The 24,344-nt window shown below is 42.0% G+C and overlaps 1 protein-coding gene across 1 annotated transcript; it reads right to left on the reverse strand.

Moving 5' to 3' along the window:
* Positions 1 to 572: 572 nt before the first annotated feature.
* On the reverse strand, positions 573 to 18,185 carry cisd2 (CDGSH iron sulfur domain 2). Its single transcript, XM_043674533.2, has 3 exons — positions 18,020 to 18,185; positions 7,018 to 7,232; positions 573 to 1,700 (listed from the first exon to the last, which is right to left on the reverse strand). Exons 1-3 carry the CDS (start codon positions 18,120 to 18,122, stop codon positions 1,611 to 1,613), a joined length of 408 nt encoding a protein of 135 aa, XP_043530468.1. The 5' UTR covers positions 18,123 to 18,185; the 3' UTR covers positions 573 to 1,610.
* Between the last annotated feature and the right edge of the window lie 6,159 nt (positions 18,186 to 24,344).

The following is a 24,344-nucleotide window of genomic DNA, read 5'->3' on the forward strand; positions in this document are numbered from 1 at the left end:
TAAAAGGGCTTGACGTGAGCAGTAGAGGATTCTGGGTCTGTACTCAAGAATTGAAAAGAATGGGTGGGTGGTGGAGAATCCCAGTGGAACTTCTGAAATACTTGGAAGCTTGGATAAAGCAGATATGGAAAGAATGTTTCCACTAGGACAGACAAGGACCAGAGGGCACAGCCTCAGAATGAAGGCATGCCCCTTTAGAACTGAGGTGAGAAGAAATTTTTCAGCCGGAGAGTGGTGAATCTGTGGAACTCATTGCCACAGAGAGCTGTAAAGATCAAGTGACTGAATGTATTTAAGACTAAAAGATAGGTTCTTGATTAGTAAAAGAGTCATGGATTATAGTGAGAAGGCAGGAGAATGAGGTAGAAAAACAGATCAGCCACGAGTGAATGGCTGAACAGACTCAATGGGCCGAATGGCCTAAACGTGCTTCTATATCTTATGGTCTTAACCACAAGATGGGAAATACACTGTTCCATTGTTAGGGGTTTCAGCAAATGCACCTTCACCTGTGGAAGGATTCATGCTCCTGCTCAATCACAGTTTGCATTTCCCAAAAAACCTCACCACCATACAACAAGTTCTATTTATTTACGGAGTTCTGCCTCATTTCTTGTACATGGAGGTTAGAGTCTTTTAAACACAGTGGTTTAGAACTACAACTTGAGAAGTGTTGCTAAAAACCAGCAATAATTGTGCATTATGCCAAACAAATGTTTGTGCAATTTTTATACAGAATGAAATACAGCAAACTTTATTTCAACTGCCACTCAATAAACCACCAAAAATTGTATACCTCAAATAAATAACTTTACTGTATTATTGCAATCTGCAATGCCAAGCCCTCTGCCAGTAAGTTTTATTTAAGGCAAAGATGCAGTTATTTAAGCGATTTACGGTGTAAATAAAGTACAACAGTGATGTGTATAGTCCCTGCAATACATTTCTATTATTTAGTGTGTGTTTTTACATTGATTATGTGAACCTCTATATCTGGAATATTTGATCAAACAACTCACTCCTGTTCCCCACCAGGTGCCAGTTAATATTAAGTTTGCTGTACTACTGTTACATTGAAATGAATCCCTGGATTTTTTTTTAATAAAATGGGAGTATCACCAAAAACAAAAAGGGTTGACAACCCCAATATAGAAAGTGAGGACTCTTCAGTAAAAGAAAGTTCTGACCAGTGAATTCCTCTGACAGACTTGTTTTAGCAATTGAAAATGATACACATTCCAGCAAAAAGACAGACATTCATAAACAAGAGCATCTCCTTGAACTCAGGACAGTGTATTTAGCTTTATACTGAAGACAAAGGAATCACAAGGTTCAAAAATAACAAAGCCATCATCTCAAATGAAGGAATTTTTAAAAATCCAAATTTAACAATTGCTTACATTTTTAATCATGATAAAGAATAGATTGCCCAATTTTACTTACTGTACATTGACAAATTAGATATTTGTTAGTGACAAGTAAAGCTTTACAATTTATCTGTACAAATTTCACTGTAAAGATACGTACTGACGTTAAAGTTAATGGTTACACTTTACAAATGATCTTTACATCTCAAAACATCTTATGCCATGATTAAAGAATAAAAAACGTTATACTTCTTTCTTCTTAATGATCAACGGACCCACATTATCACCCGTCAATTCGTTGTGTTTGTTGTGAGACCCGTCACAAACTGGGAACTATAAAGAGAAAATAAAACCAGTCAGCTGCCGATTACAGAATCCAGTACAAGCCTACAATCGGTTTTGGCTGTAACAGCAAACATGATATTTCCTTCAAGAGTACAACGTTAGAGGCAGCCCAGTTTTAAGAATACATTAAATTACAGAAATGCTAAAGAAAGATTCCTACCACTGTCACAAAACTGCGAAAGTGTTACCTTCCGAGAACTAAATCAGAGATAAATTTTCATATTGGTCAAGTTATCAATTAATCACAAACTCTCAGTTTGTAGTAATGAATGACTTTGATAAAATGTTTTAGAGGACAGAAATTGCATAGGCCTGCTTCTGCCTCTCACTCACTAGCTCTAAACTAACCACAGGACACTCCATTTCAGCCTTATAACTATGATAAAGGCTCATAACTTTATTATTGCTTGAGAATCTGGGTTCTGGACTGGATGAATGATATAGATTTGTTTGACTTCTACTTCTATAATATATGTTAATGCAGGGCCAAGATATTTGTCTCATAAATGGTGTTGGTGCATCTGGTGTTTGATTATACATTTACTTTAATAAGATAGCTAAATCTTTGGAGGTGTATTGTTCAGTGCATTAGAAAAAAGGGTAGAAGGAAATAAAAATTGCTGTTGCCAGCAGCACAAACCCAATAACACAAAGTCAAAACCATTCAAAAGAAAAGGCAGAGTGCACAGAGATAAAGACAGATGTGCTATTAGTTTAGCAGGCTCCACAAGAAAACATCTTCCTGAAAGACTTAAAAGTCACCAAGACAGAAGCTTCAGAGACAAAAGGTTTTTGAAGTGCCAAACAGGAAATCATCATACAAGCCTGTTGAAGACCTCAGCTGGGAGAGGGGAGAGGGGATTAAAGCTATGCCAACTAAGAAAGAGATTTTAGCATGGAGGCAGGATGACACTAAATTGAGATTGGAGTGCCTGTAAAGGTTGCTATGTGATAAAAAAGGTTGAACCTGTCCTTTGGATATGTCTAATGAGTTTGTTTCAAATACTAAAAAAACACTAATAATCTATCAAGCCATCTTAGACTGAGATTGGGGTCTGCCTTTTCTAGCTTTACCATCAGCTGGGATCACACCAAATATTATGTTTGATATGAAAATGGAAAATGCTACAAAATAGTCAGGTCATGCAGGATCTGTGGAGAGAGTGTAAACATTTCAGGTTGATGACATTTCAAAACACAGAGGAAAGACAATATGAGCAAGTGAAAGATGGAGTAGGGACGAAGACCGAAAAGGTCTGTTAAAGGGCGGAGAGTAGGAGAGATTTAATGACAATGTGAATGTGTAAAGAAACTGAAATAACTGCAGAGAGACTAGGTTACAGTCTAACAGGTTTATTTGGAAGCACTAGCTTTTGGAGCGCTGTTCCGTCATCAGGTGGTAGTAGTGTATAAGATCACAAGACAGAATTCATAGCAAAAGATTACAGTGCCATACAGTGATATATTTAACAAACCTGGATTGTTAAGCCACATCTTTTAGAATGCAGGTTTTGGTTAATTAATTGGCTGTGTGGAATGCTCTGCCCCAGAGGGCAGTGGAGGCCCACTCTCTGGATTCATTTAAGGAAAGAGTTGGATGGAGCTCTCAAAGATAGTGGAATCAAGGGTTATGGAGATAAGGCAGGAAGAGGATACTGATTAGGAATGATCAGCCATGATCATATTGAATGGCGGTGCAAGCTCGAAGGGCAGAATGGCCTACTCCTGCACCTATTGTCTATTAATATGTAAATTCCAGAATTTCTTTTAAGTCACCTTCAAGATAACTTAAGCTTTTATAACAAAAGGTGACATCTCAGTTCAAACAATGCATTAAAAGGTGCTCAGAGGCATGATACTTTGGCGAGACCAAGCAGACGCTAAAACAATGGATGAATGGACACTGCACAAGAATCACCAGGTAGGGATGTTCCCTCCCAGATGGGGAGCACTTCAGCAGTCAGAGATATTTGGCCTCAGACCTTCTGATGACTATCCTCCAAGGCTAGTCATAACATAGGGATACATAACAATGCAAAGTGGCCAAGCAGAGGCTGATAGCCAAGATCAGTACCCACGCAGATGGCCTCAACTGGTGACCCCACTACACTATACACGCGCACGCCCTCTTTCATATACATACTTTCTCATATGCACAAACATATAACCTCCCCACTCTCACCCATGCACACTCCCTCTCACACGCTTATACTCCATTGGACCCACACACGTGAACATACACTCATGTGCACTCACATGGACACACACTTGCAACATGCAGATGATACCAAAATTGGAGGTGTAGTGGACAGCGAAGAAGGTTACCTCAGATTACAATAGGATCTTCATCAGATGGGCTGAGAAGTGGCAGATGGAGTTTAACTCATAAATGCAAGATGCTGTATTTTGGGAAAGCAAATCTTACCATTAAGTGTATAAATCCTGCTAAGGTCCTAGGGAGTGTTGCTGAACAAAGAGACCTTGGAGTGCAGGTTCATAGCTCCTTGAAAGTGGAGTCGCAGGTAGATAGGATAGTGAAGGTGGCATTCGGTATGCTTTCTTTTATTGGTCAGAGTATTGAGTACAGGAGTTGGGAGGTCATGTTGCGGCCGTACAGGACATTGGTTAGGCCACTGTTGGAATATTGCATGCAATTCTGGTCTCCTTCCTATCAGAAAGATGTTGTGAAACTTGAAAGGGCTCAAAAGATTTACAAGGATGTTGCCAGGGTTGGAGGATTTGAGCTATAAGGAGAGGCTGAACAGGCTGGGGCTGTTTTTCCTGGAGCGTCAGAGGCTGAGGGGTAACCTCAGGTTTACAAAATTATGAGGGACTTGGATAGACTAAATAGACAAAGTCATTTCCCTGGGGTCAGGGAGTCCAGAACTAGAGGGCATAGGTTTAGGGTGAGGGGTGAAAGATATAAGAGAGACCCAAGGGGCAACTTTTTCCACACAGAGGGTGGTACGTGTATGAAGTGAGCTGCCAGAGGCTGGTACAATTGCAACATTTAAAAGGCATCTGGATGGATTTGGAGGGATATGGGCCAGGTGCTGGCAGGTGGAACTAGACTGGGTTGGAATATCTGGTCAGCATGGACCGAAGGGTCTGTTTCCATGCTGTACATCTGACTCGCATGCATGCACACAAGTCTATGGGTGAATTTGTATTTGGAAATGTTTTTTTTGAGAAAAATTGAATGTACAATCTGCAGGCTGTCCATACATGCAATATTTTGTAAGTTCCACTTTAAGAAAAGAACCAGACTGACTCAGATTGGGGTATAGACAAGATTCTGTCTGAGCTGAGATGTCATCTTTTCTTACAAAATCTTAATTTGCCTCGAGAAGCGGACTTAAAAGAGGTTTGGGATTTACATAATATAGAAACCTGCATTCTAAAAGAAGAAAGACTTAACAATCCAGGTTTGTTCAATATATCACTGTATGACACTAATCTTTTACTATAAAATTCTGTGTCTTATGATCTTATATTCTACAAACAACTGATGCTCTGAAAGCTAGTGCCTCCGAATAAACCTGCTGGACTATAACCTGGTGTTGTGCAATTTTTAAACTTTGCCCACCCCAGTCAAACACCAGCTCCTCCACATCATGCACAAAGACTGGTATTCAGTCACCAAGTCACCCTTTGTTTACTTGCACTTAGTACACTGGCTATGACCAGCCAGCTCGGAGTCAGTCACCTGATTAAGTCCCCTGTTTATATGTTTTTATTCACAACAGTCCCAGGTTTGGATGGGGCTCAGGCAGCAGGAGTTGGAGTCTGAGTCCAGGCAGCAGCAGCAGCCCTTAAGCCAGGTTGAGGGCCCAGGCAGCAGCAGTATCCCCTGTTTATATTGGTCAGCCAGGGCTTTTGGAATAGCCTGGGGTTAACAACTCCAATTAAAAGACCTCATTGTCAACAACATCCAGCTGGTTCCAATCACTACAGAAACAAAATGTGTAGATGAAGGAATAGCTATTGACATGGTTATATTTCTGAAGGGTAATTGATTGGAAACATTAATTAGGCTCTCCTCAGGTGCTGCCTGACTTGCATGTTTTTATATCACATTTCCAACCTCTGACATATTTTGCTTTTCTATTAATAATCCCTTTGATTTATGTGCAACAGCACTGGTGTGACAGCATTGACACAATGGAAGAAACATTAAGATATTCATTGTCTTACCATTGTCAACCCAGGAAATTTTGGATGGAAAGATGAAAACCTATTTATATAAACACAAATCTATTTCCAGGACTTTCCAAAGTCATTAAGTATCTTTGAAGACTATATTGCAGTTTAATACAGTTCTAATCTGTAACAATGGTCCTTTAAACCGTCCTTGCTGCTTGATCGAAAACGTTGACAAGATCAATGGGAAGAAGGTCCTTCTAAATAATGTGACTTTTTGCATTTGCTTAAACAAGTAGACAAGATTTCAGCTCTTCTGAAAGACTGCATTTTTTGCCAATGTGGAATGTGCATCTGAACACCAGGTCATTCCACAAGTGTCATGCTTCATGGTGTTATATTCTACAACTAGCTGATGAAGGAGCAACCATGTCTTACACCCATTACCTAATTTAATAGTCACTTCTGCCATTTGTGCAATTGTACTCAGGATTAACTGTGATCTTGAGGAGGGAAAGAAAAATAAAAGCCAACACTTTATTAACAAATCCTATTCAACTCATTTCAAAATAAGTTAAGATTTGTTTGAATAATAGACTTTGGTTTTGCTGCTTTCAGCATCCTGATTGAAGCATAACATTAGCATGAATTCAGACAGTTAAAAATAGATCATACGAGTTTATTTCAGTCAAATGTCAGCTACCCATTGCCTTGATAAATATTATCGTACAATATCATAAATAGTAAAAAGTGTGTGTAAATAGTAAACAGCAGACTAAGTGAATGTATGTGAACAAATTGCAAATAATCCTGGATGAATCTGTTGCAAAATAAACTGACTTTCATTTATTAATCAAGACTCCTGGTTTTATTTCTTTTGTGAGACCAGTTAACTATTTAAACCAAGCAGGTTCTTTCTGTGCTCATTATTCACTCTTTGTAATAAGTTTACTATGATTAGAGATTATTGTTTATGTTAACTTTTAAAATCTCATGTTCTTTACAATCAATTGATCATGGACAAGGGTAAATAGATTGTATGCTATTCGTTTTCCATTCAACTCAAGGAAAAGTCTGATTAAAGAAGTTAATTAATTTGCTATACTGTCAGAATTTAATTTTCAGCATGCCTGTGTCTAATCTGACTCAAAATGCCCATCATTACCGTCTTTGATCGCCAACACCTGCAGTATGCTGCCTTGGTGAACTGTAGATCTTCAATGTTGATTTCATTCACAACTTTGGGATTTTCTTTCTGGATCTTTAGATTAATCAGGCTGTCTTTCTGCTGTTTCTTTCGGGGAATGAATGGTCGTACAGCAAGGTACCCGAGCAGTGCCAGAACTCCAAGAAATGGCAGCAATCGCAGCCATTCTGCAACTGTGGGCAAGAGGAGGTGGTTCAATTAGCAATTAAATCTGAAAACAGCAGTTTGGTAAATGTATGAATTTACACCAAATTATAAATGATTTAATGAGTAGCACAGATATTAAAAGTTATGCAAAATGAACATTAAAAACTTGGAAGAGAGAGAGGGGGGGGGAAGGAGAAAAATATTGTGAAATTCTGCAGAGAACTGTTTAGCAATTATATTTGAAACAAATTTATTGTTACCGCCATCTACCTTAAGTGGAGAAGATAATTGGTGTCTGAAAAGAATGGGTCTCAAAACTAGTGCTTGGATTTTAATGAAAATATATTACAGATCGGGAATGACACGGGAATGTTTGAAGTGAAGTTTCTGATATTGAAGTTAATTTATCATTAAAAATGGACTTACTTTGATATTAGCCAGACAGCTAAACCTCATTGTTGACTTTACTTCATTCTTTGCAGTAGCATAGTCCCAAAGAACCACAGCATTGCTCTCATTAAAGACACACAACTGCTGGTGGTTTACCAGAGGGTCACCCTGCCTCAGGTGAGAAGAGGTACAGAAGGGAAGACCTTCACAGTCACTTCAACTAGTGGGCAAATTGAACCTGTGCTATTGGCATCATTCTGCAATGCAAACCAGCTATCCAAATCAACTGAACTGCTAAGAATGAACATTACAACTAGAACAGTGTTGAAAATAGAATACTTAGAGATCTTTAAGAAAGAGATACTGTATTATGCCACTGATTTAGAACATCTCGTTTCCTTTGTAAATTTTTTGATTATAGTAAAATAATAGCAAAAGTGTAGAGATGGCTCATGACTGAAAACATTTAAAATGCTGCTGACATTTCTGTTGTTTTCACAAATAGTTTAACTGGTTGGCAGACAAGAAACAGAGCAGGAATAAATGGGCCTTCTTCCAGAGTGGCAGTTAGTGACTAGTGGAGTATCACATAGATCAGTAAATTAGATGAAGGAACTGAATATAATGGCTCCATATTTTCCGATGACGCAAAGCTGGGTGGGAGAGTGAGCTGTGAGGAGGATGCAGAGATGCCTCAGGTGTGATTGGACAGGCTTGAGTGGGCAAATGCAGAGCAGATGAGGTAAAATCTGAATAAATGTGAGGTTAACATTTTAATGGCAAAAACAAGGATGCAGAATGACGATAGAATGGGAAAGAATGAAGTGCAACGAGACCTGGATATCAGCGCATGCCAGTCACTGAAAGTAAGCATGCAATTGCAGTGGGCAATAAAAAGGTGGCTAATGGCATGTCGGCCTTTATAGAGAGAATATTAGAGTACAGGAGCAAAGAGATCTTGCTACAATTGTACAGAGCCTTTACAAGACCACACCCAGAATATTGTGCAGAGTTTTGATCTCCTTATCTCAGGAAGGCTGTTATGGCTATGGAGGAAGTGAAACAGATGTTTACCAGATTGATTCCTGGGATACAAAATGAACTGGGACAATATTCACTGGAGTTCAGAAGAGCGACTGGGCAATCTCAAAGCCATGGAGGAGGCTAGGAACACACAGTATGGAAAGTTATTTAATTGGGGTAGGGAAATTATACTGCTATTAGACAGGAAGTGTGGAGTATAAATTAGGAACAATTGTTCTATGGGAAATGCACAACAGAAATGTGGAGGCTGTTAAAGGAGCACTTGCTGCGAGTGTTGGATAACTTTGTCCCATTGAGACAGGCAAGAATTGTAAGGTGAAGGAGCCTTGGATGACAAGAGAAGAGAAGCTTCTCATCAAGACGAAGAAGGAAGCTTATTTAAGGTTGAGGAAGCAAGGATCTGGCACAGCTTTAGAGGATTACAGGGTAACTAGGAAAGAACTCAAAAATGGACCGAGGAGAGCCAAGAGGGGGCACAAAAAAGCCTCGGCAGAAAGGGTTAGAGAAACCCAAAGGCGTTCTATACTTGCGTGAGAAATAAGAGAATGATCAGAGAGACGGTAGGGCTGATCATGAATCGTGGAGAGAACTTGTGCCTGGAATCTGAAGAGGTAGGAGAGGCCATAAAATGAGTTTTTTTGCTTCAGTGTTCACTAGAGAGGGGGATAGTGTGAACACCGTGGCCCAGGTTAATAGGCTTGATCAGATTGACATTTTAAAAGGTGGATGTGCTGGAAATTTTGGGAAGCATCAAGATAACCAAGCCCCCAAGACCGTACAGGATATACTCAAGTTTCCTACCGGGGGGGGGGGGGGGGGAGCGAGGAACAAGACTGCTGTGCCACAGGCGAAGATCTTTGCGTCCTCACTCTCCATGGGAGTAGTATCAGATGATTGGAGGGAGGCGAATGTTGTTCCCCTGTTCAAGAAAGGGAATAGGGAAATCTCTGGGAATTACAGACCAGTCAGTCTTAAGTCTGTGGTACTGGAAAAGATTCTGAGAGATAGTTATAAATCCTATTTGGAACAGCATAGTTTGATTAAAGATAGTCAGCATGGCTTTGTGAGGGGCAGGTCATGCCTCATAAGCCTTATTGAGTTCTTTAAGGATGTGACGAGATAGGTTGACAAAGATCGAGCAATGGATATGGTGCATGTGGATTTCAGTAAGGCATTTGGTAAGGCTCCCCACAGTAAGCTCAATCAAAAATGAGGTATGGGATACAGGGAAATTTGATGGTCTGGATACAGAATTGGTTGGCTGAAAGAAGACAGTGAGTGGTAGTGGATGAAAAATATTCCGCCCGGAGGTCGGTGACCAGTGGTATCCCGCAGGGATCTGTTCTTGGGCCTCTGCTCTTTGTAGTTTTTATAAATGTCTTTGATGAAGAAATGGAAGAGTGGATCAGTAAGTTTGCTAAGGACACGAAGCTCAGTGGTGCTGTAGTTAGTGTCAAGGGCTGTTGCAGGCAACATGACATTGACAGGATGTAGAACTGAGCTGAGAAGTGGCAGATGGAGTTCAACCTGAATAAAATGGGAAGTGATTAGTTTTGGAAAGTCAAATTTGAAAGCTGAATACATGGTTGAAGACAGGATTCTTGGCAGTGTGGAGGAACAGTGGGATCTTGGGGTTCACGGAGATAGATCCCTCAAAATTGCCACCCAAGTTGATAGAGTTTTTAAGATGACTTATGGTATTTTGGCTTTCATTAATAGGGGAATTAAGAGCCACGAGGTTTTGCTGCAGCTCTATAAAACCCTGGTGAGACCACACTTGGAATATTGTGTTCAGTTGTGGTCGCCTCATTATAGGAAAGATGTAGGTGCTTTAGAGAGGGTGCAGAGATTTACCAGGACACTGCCTGGATTGGCGGGCTTGTCTTATGAAGAGAGGTTGAGTGAGCTTGGGTTTTTCACACTGGGGAGGAGGAGGAAGAGAGGTGACTTGATAGAGGTGTACAAGGTAATGAGAGGCATAGATAAATAGCCAGAGACTTGTCCCCAGTGCAGAAATGGCTGTCATGATGGGTAACAATTTTAAGGCAATTGGAGGAAGGTATGGGGAGATGTCAGAGGTAGGTTCTTTACACAGAGTGGTGGATGTGTGGAATGCACTGCCAGCAGTGGTAATACAGTCAGAGACATTAGGGACATTTAAGCAACTGCTGGACAAGCACATGGACGGCAGTAAATTGAGGGGTTTGTAAGTTAGGTTGATCTTAGATTAAGATAAATGCTTGGCACAGCAACATCGTAGGCTGAAGGGCCTGTACTGTTTTATGTTCTCAACCTGTAAAATTCTGACAGGATTAAACAGGGTACTCGCAAGATGTTCCTGATGGCAGGGGAGTCCAGAACCAGGAGTCACAGTCGAAGGATACAGGGTCGGTCATTTAGAACTGACATGAGGAGACAATTCTACACCAAGAGTGGTGAGCCTGCGAAGTTCTCCATCACAAAAAGCAGTCGAGACCACTGCACAAATGTTTTCAAGAAGAAAATAGATATAGTTCTTAGGGCTAAGGAAAAAGTGAGAACAGGGCACAGAATTGAATGATCAGCCATGATCATAATGAATGGCAAAGCAGGCTTGAATGGCCTACTTATGCTCCTATTTTCTATGTTTTCACGACTGAATTTGTACTCAGTTTGAGAAAAAGACGGGCGCGCTGGAGACTATTTAAAAATTTAAATATAAAAAGGACATGAAATCAGAGCAGACTGAAGTGAATGAGCAAATTAGGCCAAAAGGATAGAACTATATAGATGCAGTGGCTTACATTTAAGGGGCTATTTCAGAATGTACAGAATAGATGCATTTGAAAGAGAATGAAAAATCCCAGTTAACTAGAAATATTTAAATATAGTATCAAACGCAAAGAAACAGCAAATAATTGTGCAAAAATCAAAAGACTGAACAGATACAACAAACAAATAAAACTGAGGGAAAATTAGAGGACGAGAGGAACCCAGATAGAAATATAAACAGATAGTTGCCAAAAAAACCTGAACTTTTCAAAAGGAAAAAGCTACAAAGTAAGCATTGATCCTATAGAAAAAAAGTCTGCAACAGCTATTTTTCTACTGTTCTTTACTACAGAGGATACAAGTAACATCTCAGAAGTAGATACAAGTCAGGAAATGGAACAAGGAGGAACACAGAAGTACATTCACCAGAAAAGCAGTACTGAACAAGATTTTGTGGTTGAGGGCTGACAAATGCCCTGATCATGATGAGCTTGCACCCTCGAGTCTTAAAAAAATTGGCTCGTGAGAACATTGATGTGTTGATTCTAATTTTCCAAAATTGCCTTGATTCTAGTACAGTATCACTGGGAATCGAAGACAAGTCTAACTCCTTTATTCAGAAAGGGAGGGAAAAAAGAAAAACGTTAGCTTAACATTGGTCATAGGGAAAGTGTTAGAAGCTACTACTAAATGAGTTTCATTAGTAACAAAGCACTCTACATTGCTTTGTGAAAGGGAAATTATGTTTAATCAATCTACTGTCGTTCTTCGAAGAAGTAGCACAAGCTGTGGATAGACCGTGCTGAAATTTCAGAAGGTGTTTAACAAAATGCCACATCAAAGGTTATTGTGGAAAACAAAAGCTCATGATGTATGGGGTGGATTATTTGTATGGATAGAATATTGGCTAGGGATCAGGAAGCGGAGTAGGAATAAATGCGTTGAATTAAGCTTGGCAAGATGCAACACATGATGTACCACTGGGATTGATGCTCAAACTGCAACAATTTAAGTGACTTGGACGAAGGCGCTTTTGACAAATTTGCTCATGGCACAATAATAGGTAGGCAAATAAGTTGTGAAGAACTTGTAAGAATATAGGAAAGCAAAAACAGAATATGGATAGATTAAGCAAGTGGATAAAAATCTAGTAAAATGTGGGAAAATTTGAAATTGTCCATTTTGGCAGGAAAAAACAAAAGCATATTATCTCAATGGTGAGAAACTGCAGAGCTCAAATGTTGGGAGAATCTGGGTGTCTTCATATATGAATTACAAAAATGTATTTGCCTGTACAGCAAGTAATTTGGAAACCAACTGGAATGTTATTACCTATATTGCAAGGAAAAATCAATAATAAAAATAGGAAGGTTAAGCTTCAGTTATACTAACATACGTGAGAAATCATCTGAAGTACAGTATTGGTCACCTTATTTAAGGAAGGATATAAACGTGTGGAGGCAGTTTAGAAAAGGCTTACCAAACTAATATGTGGAACAGACGAATCTATGAGAAAAGATTGGATAGATTAGGCTTATATGCACCAGAATTTAGAAGAGCAAGAGGTGACTTGATTGAAACACAGGAGGTCTTGAGGAGTGCTGGCAGGGTGGATGGAGAGGGGCTGCAAACTCATAGGAAAATATAGAACAAAGAGTTCCTGTTTGAGGTAGCTGTACATGGATTCTAATTAGGCAATGGGTGAAAGGTTGGGGGGTAGATAGGAATATGGATTTGAGGCTACAATCAGATCAGCCATAATCTTGCTCCTGGTTTGCATGGCAAATAGAAAGTTTATACACAGTTTCTAGGTGATAGAAAAACACAGCTTTGAAGGATACTATTCGGCCCACTGAGTCTGTACGAGCTCTTTCAAATGTGTGCAGTTTGTGATCATTGTGAATTTAAGGTCTGCATGGTCATTTTAAAACAGAAACTTGCGCTAAGTACAATTTCAAATCAGAACTCTAGTATTCAGGCAACTTAATTTAAAATTTTGCACGGTAATTAACAATCTATAGCAAATCTTACAAACATTTATAATTATGGAGCAAAATATTGCATCAGATCTCAAAATTGAAAATCGGTACCCACTGGTTAATGGACGCAATAAGACCTGCATTTCGATAGCACCATTCACAAGCATTGGGTATCCCAAGGCACTCTAAGCCAAGTACTTTTAAATTAATCATTAATATAATGTTTAATTGAGGCAATTCTGCTCTCTGTTGACTACATTTAAAACTACCCATTCCATAACTCTCTGGCCAATCTTCTCAATTAGATCCAGTTCATTTGATGAAAATGGTTATGGTTTGACCTCAAATTCCACTGTTCACCCGTCTAGTATAAACCATTCTGCCATATGCTGAACAAACAGGACAGACCCTCCCTCCTCGCCAACCCCATCAGATCACACAGTGGAAGCAGCAGCCCCTGCCCCTCCACCAACACATCCAAAGCATTCAATTCCCTTCATCACCAATGCAGTGGCAGATGTGTAGCAGATGCAATGCAGAAATTCACCAAGTCTCCTTCAATAGCACCTTCCAAACCCACAAATCGCTGCCATCTGATGTACAAGGGCAGCAGTTACAAAGGAACACCAGCCCCAACAAGATTCCCTCCCGACTTGGAAGATACTGTTCGTCATTCAGTGTCACTCAGTCAAAATCCTGGAACTCCCTCCTTAACAGCACTGTAATGGTTTGCGAAGTCAACCTGCTATTGCCTCAAAGGCCATTATGGACAGGCAACAAATGCTGGGCCAGCAACTTTTGTAAATAGACATAAATAACGTACAAGATTTATGCCAAATCCTCATTTAGCAAACTTTCCCATTTCTCAATGCCAGCTCCTTTTTATTGGGCAGGGGGGGGGGGGGGGGGGGGGGAGTAATTGCTCAGTGACACAATGGAGGCTACCTGGGTTAAGAGATTATGAAGGATTGTTGCAAACCTGAAATGCTAATTTCTCTCTCCACAGATACTCCTGACCTAGAGAGAGAGGAAGAGGTCCAATATTTTCAGTTTTCTTCTCCCCAGAGTTCAGACCTACCCAGTTCCTGAATACCAAGTGACACCACTTCAATGGTATTCCATTGGTTATACATTGCTTCAACATATCTAGTTGTTATGAGAAATGTAACTTTTTCCTTTCTTAAATGCTCTCACGGGATTGAAAATTACTTGCTCCCATTCAAGTTGCAAGGTGCCTGATGAGTCCAATGTTAATATGCTGACACTGCCAGTGCTGCTTGAACAGCTGGGTAATGAGAGCTGTCAATAGACTTCAACCAATGCCTTAATGGACATTGCTGAAGTCCACATTGACAAGGTGCTCAACTAGGCTCCATATAATAGACTGGTCAGAAAGGTTAGATCACTTGGAGTCCAGGGAGAGCTAGCCATTTAAGTAACATTTGTGCCCAACAAATGCCAGGTTATGATAGTCACCAATTGGAGACAATGTAACCACTACCCCTTGACCTTCAATGGTGTTAACCATCACTGAATCCCCCACTATCAACATCCTGGGGGTTATCATTGACCAGAACTTCAAAAGGACTCACCACAAATACAGTGGCTACAAGAGCAGGTTAGAAGCTAGGAATATTGCAGCAAATAACTCACCTCTTAATTCCCCAAAGCATCTCCACCACGTGCAAGGCACAAGTCAGGAGTGTGATGAAACACTCCCCACTTGTCTGTATGAGTGCAGCTCCAGCAACGCCCAAGAAGCTTGACACCATCAAGGACAAAGCAGCCCACTTGACTGGCATTGTATCTATAAGCATCCATTCCCTCGACCACCAATGCTCAGTAGCAGCAGTGTCTACTATCTACATGATGCACTGCAGAATTTCACCAAACATCCTTAGACAGCACCTTCCAAACCCACATCCACTTCCATCTAGAAGAACAAAGACAGCAGATATATGGAAACACCACCACCTTCAAGATCCCCTCCAAGCCACTCATCATCCTGACTTGGAAATATATCGCCATTCCTTCATTATCACTAGGTCAAGATCCTGGAACTCCCCCCAATGGCATTGTGGGTCAACCCACAGTAGGTGGACTGCAGCAGTTCCAGAAGCCACCGCAGCACCACCTTCAAGGCAACTAGGGACATGCAATAAATGGTGGCCAGCTAGCGACACCCACATCCCACTATTGAATGAAATTTGGATACAAAATTGGTTTGAAGGTAGGAGACAGAAGCTAGTGGTGGCAGGCTGCTATTCACACTGGAAGCCTGTGACCAGACGGGTGTTGGGTCCACTGCTTTGTCATTTTATATAAATGATTTGGATGTGAATACAGGGGGTATGGTTAGTTAGTTTGCAGATGACACCAAAATTGGTGAGATAGCGAACAATGAAGAGGGTTATCTTAGAGTACAAGGGGACCTTGATCAGATAGACCAATGGGCCAAGGAATGACAGATGGAGTTTAATTTAGATAAATGTGAGGCTTTGCATTTTGGCAAGGTTTTTCAGGGCAGGTCTCATTCACTTAATGGTAGAGTCCTGGGGAGTTTTACTAAACAAAGAGACCTTGGGGTGCAGGCTCATTGCTACTTGAATGTGGAGTCACAGGTGGTCAGGAAAGTGAAGGCAGTGCTTGGTATGGTTGTCATTATTGGTCAGTGCATTGAGTATAGGCATTGGGATGCCTGGTTGTGGCTGTGCAGGACATTGGTTAGGCCACTTCTGTGTTCAATTCTCATCTCCCCAGTATAGGAAAAATGTTAAACTTAAAAGGGTTCAGAAAAGATTTAAGAGAACATTGCCAGGGTTGGAGAGTTTGAGCTAATAGGGACAGTATGAATAGGATGGAAGTATTTTCCCTGGAATGTCAGAGACTGAAGGGTGACCTTATAGAGGTTTATAAAATCAAGAGGGGCATGGATAGGGTGAATAGCCAAGGACTTTTTCCCAGCATAGGGGAGTTCAAAACTAAAGGGGATAGGTTTAAGCTGAGAGAGGTAAGACTTAAGAGGAATTTGAAGGGTAGCATTTTCACATCGAGGATGGTGCGTGTACCAAATGAGCTGAGAGGGGAAGTGGTGGAGATTTATACAATTACAACATATAAAAGGGCATAGGAATAAGGGATGATAAAGATATGGGCCAAAAACTAGCAAATGGGACTAGCTTAACTTAGGATATCTGGTCGACATGGAGGAGTTGGACCGAAGTGTCTGTTTTCATGTTGTACATCTCTTTGAGTTGATGAGTAAGTTTACCTCTTCAAGAACGGTGTGGAAGATACAAGTGAGAACAAGACACATGGTTGGTTGGAGACTGAAAACTCTCAGGATACAAAATCATTCAGTGCAGACGCCAAGGGAGGAAAGCAGTGAAGAAATCTGGATGATTAAGTGTTTGTCATGCTTGAGACTGCTAAGGTGGTGAGGGACCAGAACAAGATGAGATACTCAACAAGAAGCAGAGTGTAGAGAGGAGCCACACCAAGTTATGAACTGGTGATACCTGCGACACAGGCACTCCATGTTGTCAGGGAGTGCTTTGAGCAAGTGTGTCAGCCATGGAGCCAGTTCCCATTTGGTGTCATCAGATGGGAGTGGCTAATCTTCAAAAAACAAAACAATGCTTTCATGTTCCATTGGAAGTCTCCTATTGTATCCAAGTTCCATGTAGAGGGGTAACTTTGAAAGGTGACATGCTGTGTGCAACATTGAGAGATTAACATGTCACTGGTATCAGATTGCCTTTCTTGCTTTCTTGTTACTGGATTTGGAGGACGTTGCTTAGATGCTGCCAATGGTTCTTCTGCAGATCTTCAGGGGGGTCTACTGTATGTTGTCTAAGCCTCTGAAGCATTAGGAGCAGAGGGCTCACTGCTGTGTGGCAAACCATGACCGTATTCCTGTCTCAGATCCTGCTGCTCAAATATTCCTTCTTCCATCAGCTGAAAAGATAAGCTAGTATAGTGAGAGGTGAATGATGAACTCTGTCATCTATGCCTATCAAAAAGGATGCTCTTAGGATATCAAGAAGTGTTAACATTTTCCAGGATCTCACATTGATCTTGGCGGTTTACTAGTTGCAAGGTGAAGTTGATTTTCCAGGTCAAGATTAGTGTGGTGCTGGAAAAGCACAGCAATTCAGGCAGCACCCGAGGAGCAGGAAAATCGACGTTTCGGGCAAAACCTGCTGTGGTTTTCCAGCACCACTCTAATCTTGACTCTGACCTCGGTCCTCACTTTCGCCAGTTGATTTTCCAAGTGTTTAGTGAACAGTCCATCCTGTTCGGCTCTTTGCGGAAAAGGCTGAGAGAGCACGCACACACTGAGACACAGAGACAGGAGCAGCCTGCAGCACAGTGACTGACGCTGGGGTATTCATCAGGGGTCGAGTGTGTGGTGCTGGTCAGGTCAGGTCAGGTCAGGTCAGGCAGCAACCCCAGGAGCAGGAGAATGGACGCTTCAAACAGGAATGACCCAGTGTACCCGCCCATCCCCCTCCAAGGCTCACCCCGAGACCAGGCCCGCATCCACGGATCACCGACCCTCGGCCTCGAGTAGTCGCTCTCTCCCATCCCCCCCGCGCACGGACCCGTGACCGGGGAACCCCACATTCGCTCAGCCCGCAGCCTCTCACCTGTCAACCGGGCGAATCCACCCAGAGTCTCGGGGATGGGAATCCGCTTCAGGTAGGCGGGCAGCTGCACTTTGATGATCCTAGCGATTGTGTCAAGCACCATGTTAGCAGGGGCCGCGCTCCGCTCGGGCACGGGCACGGGCTCGGGCAGCTCCGCGTATTAACGGGCTGCGCGCGCGCGCGCGCTGGGCCAAGCCCCGCCCCTTCAGCTGTGCGCCTGCGCGCGCACTCAGGGGCGGGGTGCATAACATCACCACACCGCTGATTGGCTGCCGCGTAACTGACAAATGGCTGCTTCTCATTGGTTCATGCTCATCTGACCGGAAGCGCGGGAAGCCACTCAATGAATTGAGACTGGAGCACAGTAAATCAGAAACTAGTGGAGTGATTTAGCAGGTGTGAAAGCTTCCTGTGGAGAGAAATCAGAGTTAATGGTTTGGGTCCTCGTGACTCTTCCTCAGAACTGATGGTAAATGGGAAAATGTGGGTTTTTATGTAGATGGGTGAGGCTGAGGAATAAACCATAAGGATAGAGCCGAGAGAGAGAGAGAAAAAAGAGCAGGGTTGGGCAGACAAAGGAGTGGATGACTATCTGGCTGGGAAGGTGACTAACAATAATGGGAAAGGAGCTGGTGTTGGATGGGGTGGACAAAGTTAAAAATCACACAACACCAGGTGATTCCTGATGTACATCAACTTCACCAACCCATTCCACCCTGACATTAAGTTCACCTGGACCATCTCTGACACCTCCCTCCCCTTACTGGACCTCTCCATCTCCTGAAGAAGGACTTATGCCCGAAACGTCGATTCTCCTGTTCCCTGGATGCTGCCTGACCTGCTGTGCTTTTCCAGCAACACATTTTCAGCTCTCCATCAACAGTGACCTACTCAACACTTACATCTTCTACAAACCCACTGACTTCCACAGCTACCTGGACTACACCTTCCCACCCTGACTCCTGTAAAAACACTATCCCTTATTCCCAATTCCTCTACTGCATCTGCTCCCAGGAGGACCAGTTCCACCATAGAACACACCAGATGGCCTCCTTCTTTAAAGACTAATTTCCCGTCCTATGTGGTTGATGATGCCCTCCAGTGCATCACATCCACTTCCTGCACCTCTGCCCTTGAACTGCACCACTCCAACTGCAACAAGGACAGAGCCCCCCTGGTCCTCACCTTCCACCACAACAACCTCTGTATACATTGCATCATCCTCAAACATTTCTACCATCTATAAACAGACCCCACCACCAGAGATATATTTCTGTCCCCAGCCCTATCTGATTTCTGTAAAGACCATTCCCTCCACGACTCCCTTGTCAGGTCCTGGCACTTTCCTCTACCACTGCAGCAGGTGCAAAACCTGGGCCCATATCTCCATCCAAGGCACCAGCGGAACCTTCCACATCCATTAGAGTTTTACCTGTACTTCCTCACATGTCGTTTACTGTATCCGTTGTTCCTGATGTGGCCTCCTCTACATTGGGGAGACAGGACACCTACTTGAGGAGCACCTCCGAGAACATCTCCAGGACACCTGCACCAACCAACCCTACCACCCCATGGCTGAACACTTCAACTCTCCCTCCCACTCTGCTGAGGATGTGCAGGTCCTGAGCCTCCTCCATCGCCACTCCCTAACCACCCAATGCCTGGAGGAAGAACACATCTTCCACCTCGGGACCCTCCAACCCCACAGTATCAATGTGGCTTTTACCAGTTTCCTCATTTCCCCTCCCCCCACCTTATCCCAGTTCCAATCTTCTAACTCTGCACAGCCCCCATGACCTGTCCATCCTCCTTCCCACCTATCCGCTTCACCCTCCTCTCCGACCTATCAGCATTACCCCCACTTCCATCCACCTATCGCACTCTCGGCTACTTTTTCCCCAGCTCCACCCTCCCTCCCATTTATCTCACTTCCCATTTATCTCACTAACCCCTCGGCTCACAGCCTCATTCCTAATGAAGGGCTTTTGCCCAAAACGTCGATTCTCCTTCTCCTTCTCTTCGGATGCTATCTGATGAAGGAGTCATGCTTCAAAAGCTATGTTTCCAAATAAATCTGTTGGACTACAACCTGGTGTTGTGTGGTTTTTAACTTTGACTAACAATCGCTAATGTGTAATGGCAGACGATGTGATAACAACACCTGCAGTGTAGGGTAGGGGGTTAGGAAATGGAAGAGCTGAAGACCTAAGGTTCCTGAAATCGATATTGAGTCATGGAGGGCTGCAGGGTCCCCTGGTGAAAAATAAGGTATAGTATTAGTACTGTTCTACCAGCTTGTGCTGAGCTTTGCTGGAGCACTGTAGCAAGCCTGAGACAGAGATGTGGCCAGAGAACAGAATAGTGTGTTTAAAGTGGCAGGCAACTGGATGCTTAGTGTGTTTTGCACTACCTGAATGCCCCCTGCCCCCAAATAGTGATATTGACCAAGGAACAAAGTGGTATGTTGAAGTGGCAGGCAACCGCAAGCTCAGGGTCAATTTTGTCGACAAAATGTAGATATTCTGCAAAGTGGTCACCAAGTCTGCACTTTGCTTCCCTGATGTAGAGGAGACTACATCATGAGCAGCAAATACAGCAGGTTTGAATGAGTGAAGTGCAGGTAAATTGCTGCTTCACCTGGATGGTGTGTTTAGGGTCTTGGACATTGAGGAGAGAGGAAGTAAATGAGCAGGTATTGCACCCTCTGCAATTGCAGAGGAAGGAGCCTGCAGGCTGTGGGGATGCTTTACCTGGACTTCACTCAATCTAGTCTATTGTATTTGTTGCTCATGATGTTGTCTCCTCTATATTGGGAAAGCAAAGCGCAGACTCAATCACCGCTTTTCAGAACATCAATATCTGTCTGCAAAACAGACCCTGAGTTTACAATTGCCAGCCATTTCAACACCACTGTGTTCCCTGACCAATCTCTCTATCTCAGGCTTGCTGTAATGCTCCAGTGAAACTCAGTGCAAGCTGACAATATCACCTCATTTTCTGCTTGGGGTCTCTGGAGCCTTCAGGACTCAATATCAATTTCAAGAATTTTAGGGCCTGAGGATCGTCTTTCATGTCCTTACCCCAACCTCCCAGGCCCTGTCATCAACAACAAAAACAGAAAATGCTGGAAAAAGTCAGTAGGTCTGGCAGCATCTGTGAGAGAAATCAGAGTTAATGTTTCTGGTCCAGTGATCCTTCTTCAGAACTGAAGGTTCAGAACCCTCTTTATAAAATAAACCTATTTTCTATGTTCCTCAGAAATCTAACTGTAGATTAGATTAGATTAGATTACTTACAGTGTGGAAACAGGCCCTTCGGCCCAACAAGTCCACACTGACCCGCCGAAGCGCAACCCACCCATACCCCTACATTTACCCCTTTAACCTAACACTACGGGCAATTTTAGCGTGGCCAATTCACCTGACCCGCACATCTTTGTGACTGTGGGAGGAAACCGGAGCACCCGGAGGAAACCCATGCAGACACGGGGAGAATGTGCAAACTCCACACAGTCAGTCGCCTGAGGCGGGAATTGAACCCGGGTCTCTGGCGCTGTGAAGCAGCAGTGCTAACCACTGTGCCACCGTGCCGCCCACTCTGAAACATACTTGATTCTTAGGGAACTTGATGGGTTAGATGAGAATAGGTTGTTTCCTGTTATGGAGAATCTAGGACCAGAGGCATGATCTCATAATAAGGGGTCGTCCATTTAAGACAGATTTTTTTTCTCTCTCAGAGGTAGTGAATTTAAGGAATTCTTTACCCCAGAGGACTATCAAGGCTGAACGGGAAACATAGGCAAAGGCAGCAAAGTGGAGTTCTTTCCTTTTCTCTTATGATGTTTTGATGTTGACATAAGATTGTTTGAACACCAATGTTCAGTCTTTCATTCACTTGTTCAGAATTTGTTCTTTCAGTATCTCTGCAACCTTTCCCTTCCTCCTCCAGCAGGGACAGGTGAGAGAAATTCAGCAAGCTGTTACTGGAGACTTTCTGGTATGTCCTTACAGGAGTGAAAGACAGAGAGAAAGATTTTTTGTGCTTTTTCTTTGCAAATTAGATGTTTCTGCTACACTGGCTCCACACCAGCATGGTCACCTGGTCAGGATCTAATCAAAATGTTGTTGTTCAGCAGTTGTCTCCCTAAACCTTTTAAGCTCTATTCTGTCTACTTCTGCTCTCGCTATTCCATGAAAAAGGCAACATTGTATGCAACTCATGATGTGCACCAGTAAACAGGATTTTAAAAAACTGCAGCCATCTCTTGCACGGTCTCCTTCTTTATTTTTGGATTGTGGACCAAAAAAAACAAGTAGTACTTACAGGTGCAGAGGGATCTGATGTCCTTGTACATGAATCACAAAGGTTAGCATATAGGTACAGCACATGGTTAGGAAGATAATTGAATTTAGCCCTTATTTAAAGGGGTTGGAGTATAAAGGGTAGGAAGTCTCGCTACAACTGTACAAAGTGTTGCTGAGGCAATACAACTATGCATAGTTTTAGTGTTTGTAAAGTTCCAAGAAGAACCAGGAGGCCTAACGTTAAACAGCAGTCTTCTTATTTAAAGAGGGTTTTTTTTTGTATTGGTGACAGTCCAAAGAATGTTCACTAAATTAATTCCTAGGAAGAGTTTTCTTATGTGGAAAGATTCAGCAGTTTGGACCTAACCTAGGAGTTTATACATTTGAGAAGTCAATAATTGAAATGTAACATTCTGAGGGCCTTGATAGGATAGATGTTGAGAGAATGTTTCTTCTCATGGTGGGTGGGGGGAGCGGTACTAGAACTGGGGGCCACAGATTAATTATACATGCTTGAGAGATGTGTAATAACATCTCTGAATAGGTTGATTAGAAAAATAGTTTTAATGGATCTTCCCTTTAGGGCAGAGATGGGAGGAATTTCTTCTCTCAAGAGATGATAAATCTTAGAATTCTGTTCCTCAGAGAAAAGTGGAGGCAGAGTTAGACAGGTTTTCCATCTACAACGTTTATGGGAGGCAGGTAGCAAATTAGTGTGAAGACCACATCAGATTAGCTATGACTTTAGTGAATGGTATAGTAGGTTTAAGTGGACGAGTAGCCAACTCCTGCTCCTAATTCTGATGATTTTATGACACATGGACAAGAGCAACTGATGTGTTGGAACACCATCACATGTATCTCTTGGACAGTGAGAGACAAAGGTTTTTTAAAAATTTGTTTGATAAGAATAAGTAAACCCAACCTTGATTTGTGATCACAAGACACATATTATTCAGTCCATCTTTACTTATTTATTGTGAAAGTTCCTACAACCATCCCCCCGCCCAATTGTAGCAATTAATTATATCTTAAATAATTCCATTGTCCTCACTTATTTCATTTGACCTGAAAGTGAATTTGAATCAAGCATTGATCACTCATTGTACAAAGAAGTACTTCCTCATATCATTTTAAATTTACCGGCTACAGGTTTCAATTTGACCCATTCTTTAAATTTTACTTAATGTAACATTACAGTTTAACACTTTAATTTCCTTTACTATCTTATACAAATATGCAAATTTGAAGCAGAGTAGGCCTGCTCCACCTTGCAATAAGATCACAACTGATCTGTTTGGAGAAACTGGGGCTGTTTTCGTTTGTAAAGAGAAAGTTGAGAGAAGATTTGATTCTGTTCAGAATTCTGAGATCTGGATACAATAATTTAAACTCCCATTAGGCAGATGATTTAAAAAACATGAAAATGTTTTAGGGCTATGAGGAAAGACAGGAAGTGGAATACATCTCTTAGGGAACTGGCAGTACATCAAAGAGCTGAATTGTCTTGTGTTGCAACCATCGCATGATTATTATTTATCACAGTGCCGTTCATGGGATCTTGCTGTATGAAAAATGACTTCAACGTTTCCTACATGTCAAGAATGACTATACCTCAAAAGTCTGTCTCTGGTTGTGAAGTGCTTTGAGATATTCTGACATTGTGAAAGGTGATATGGAAATTCAGGTCGTCCTTCCTTATTATGGGAAAATCAACAGTTGAAGTGTCATTAGCATCAGTTTACATGTTAGTGGTTCTGTAATATTGGTTTCTAAAGCAAGTAATTTATGAACTAACAGTATGTGACCAGCTTGCCCAAATTTAACCTCCTTCTTTGAGGCATCCTATAAATTAAGATGTGGGCAAACTTATTTGCTGTTTAAATTTCTTAACCGACAGAGCATGTGGAATGGTTTTGGGATTCATACTACGGTAAAGTTTCACTGCTGTGCAATTCATTATCCATTTGACCTGTGGTGACTCTTTCTAAACTATGACAGGATTGATTTCCTCCATCAAC

The sequence above is a fragment of the Chiloscyllium plagiosum genome, unplaced genomic scaffold (genome assembly GCF_037043375.1).
Source record: "Chiloscyllium plagiosum isolate Xiang-an unplaced genomic scaffold, Cpla_swu_hap1 HiC_scaffold_36, whole genome shotgun sequence".
Taxonomy (NCBI): domain Eukaryota; kingdom Metazoa; phylum Chordata; class Chondrichthyes; order Orectolobiformes; family Hemiscylliidae; genus Chiloscyllium; species Chiloscyllium plagiosum.